Genomic DNA, 1869 nt, shown 5'->3' with positions numbered 1-1869 from the left:
CTCGGCCCCGCCTCCGAGCCGCCCGCGTCGCCGTCGCCCCGGCCCGGAAGCGGAAGCGGAAGCAGCGGGCCCGACGCCGCCGACGGCCCCATCGACCTGAGCAAGAAGCCGCGGCGGCAGGCGCCCGTCCCCGCTCCCGGCCTGCCTGCGCTGGCCGACTACCACGAGTGCACGGCCTGCCGCGTCAGCTTCCACAGCCTCGAGGCCTACCTGGCGCACAAGAAGTTCTCGTGCCCTGCCGCCCCGCGCCACCTGCGCGCCGCCCCCGAGGACGCGCCCGGCGGCGCCGTCGTGTGCCCCTACTGCCCGCCCAACGGCGTGGTCCGCGGCGACCTCATCGAGCACTTCCGCCTGGCGCACGGCCTGCTGCTGGGCCAGCCCCCCGCCGGCCCCGGCGCCCGGACGCCCTCGCCCGCCGCCCCCCGCGACGGCCTCAACGGCCAGGAGCCGCGGGAGCCGGCCCCCGGCGCGGCGGACGGCAGCCCCCGGCCCGGCCCGCCGCCGTCCCCGAGCCCCGAGGCGGTGCTGCCGCCCCCGCCGACGCCCCCCTCCCACTCGGACAAGGGCGTCCAGACCCCCGGCAAGGGGGCGCCCGCGCCCGCGGCCCCCGGCAGCCACCGGTACTGCCGCCTGTGCAACATCAGGTTCAGCAGCCTGTCCACCTTCATCGCCCACAAGAAGTATTACTGCTCCTCGCACGCGGCCGAGCACGTCAAGTGAGCGGCCGCCACACTACAGCCGGGGCGCGCCTGGCGTCCCCCGCTGCAGCCCGGGCCCGGGCGGGGGCGCGCCGAGCGCGGGTCTCGGCGGAGGGGCTGCGGGGGACAGCGCCCGCCCGGACCCTTGGCACTTAATAAAGAAGTTCAGTTTGATGAGCACAGTAGTGCAGCGGCCTAGTTCTCTGAGCACGGGGGCCCGGTGGGTGGGGGCGCACACAGGGCCGCCCTTCGGGCGCTGGCTGCGCGCTGGGCACCGAGAGGCTCGTCGCCGCCGCCGGGAGCGTACGCACAGGCCACGGCCAGGGTCACGTGGTCAGCGGCCCTAGAGCCGGACCGAACCCCCGGTCGGTGTGATGCCACAGCACACGCTGGTAATCGCTGCCCTGGACCTACGTGGGGCATCGGGAGCAGGCCCCGCCCTTCTGGGCCCTCTGCTGCTGCCCTCCGGGATGCCACCGGAAGCTCTGCGTTGGCCGCCGGATACCAAGGGAAGCACTTCCTACTGGCCAGCCAGCAGGGGAGACGAAGCCCTGTGCTTGCCGAGGCTAGTGGGGAGGGAAGGGACAGCGAGACAGCCGACAGGCACCAGGGGACACGGTGGGCAGGGGAGGGGGCATCAGGCCCCACAGCGTCCCCTGGGGCGAGTGGGAGCCAAATCCTGAGCTGGGTGTAGGTGGCGGCTGTGGGGGCTACAGTGGGTGTGAGGGAGGGGGCCACCCCCACCCCAGCCTGCCTAGCTGGCGCCGTGGAAGTACGGGGGCCACCGCGGGACCTGGGCAACCACACCCAAGCAGAGGCCAGCGTGGTCTTGTCACCCTGCTAGAAAACACCCTTCAGTCCTTTTCCAACTTTGCTCGAAGGAGCAGTTTCTTCCAAACACTTTTACACGAAGCCTATGGGGGATGGAAGTGAACTCTGACCTTTGACGTTTCTCTGTCTCAAGGTAATAGGGGTGCTTCCCGCCACCCACTCAGGCTCACTCTCCTTGCTCGAGGCACACGTTTCTCCCACCCCAGCCCTCATGGGGCTACGCAGACCATGTTTGGACAAGATCAGCCGCGCGTCATCCACAGGCCCCTACCCGTCTGACCCAGGCACGCGCACCCCCCCCCCCCCCCCCCCCCCCCCCCCCCCCCCCCCCCCCCCCCCC

The 1869-nt window shown here is 72.2% G+C and overlaps 1 protein-coding gene across 1 annotated transcript in view; it reads left to right on the top strand.

Annotated features, from left to right (window-relative positions):
• ZFPM1 (zinc finger protein, FOG family member 1) overlaps positions 1 to 816 on the top strand; it is a 39714-nt gene extending 38898 nt beyond the window's left edge. The window contains exon 9 of the mRNA XM_032389958.1: positions 1 to 816. This exon is cut by the window's left edge and continues 16 nt beyond it. Within this exon, the coding sequence (XP_032245849.1) occupies positions 1 to 720 (720 nt within the window). The 3' untranslated portion in view covers positions 721 to 816.
• Positions 817 to 1869: the final 1053 nt, after the last annotated feature.

The sequence above is a fragment of the Phoca vitulina genome, unplaced genomic scaffold (genome assembly GCF_004348235.1).
Source record: "Phoca vitulina isolate PV1807 unplaced genomic scaffold, GSC_HSeal_1.0 scaffold56, whole genome shotgun sequence".
Classification (NCBI taxonomy): domain Eukaryota; kingdom Metazoa; phylum Chordata; class Mammalia; order Carnivora; family Phocidae; genus Phoca; species Phoca vitulina.
The sequence above is the reverse complement of the archived record's forward strand: the minus strand, read 5'-3'. Positions and strand labels throughout refer to the sequence as shown.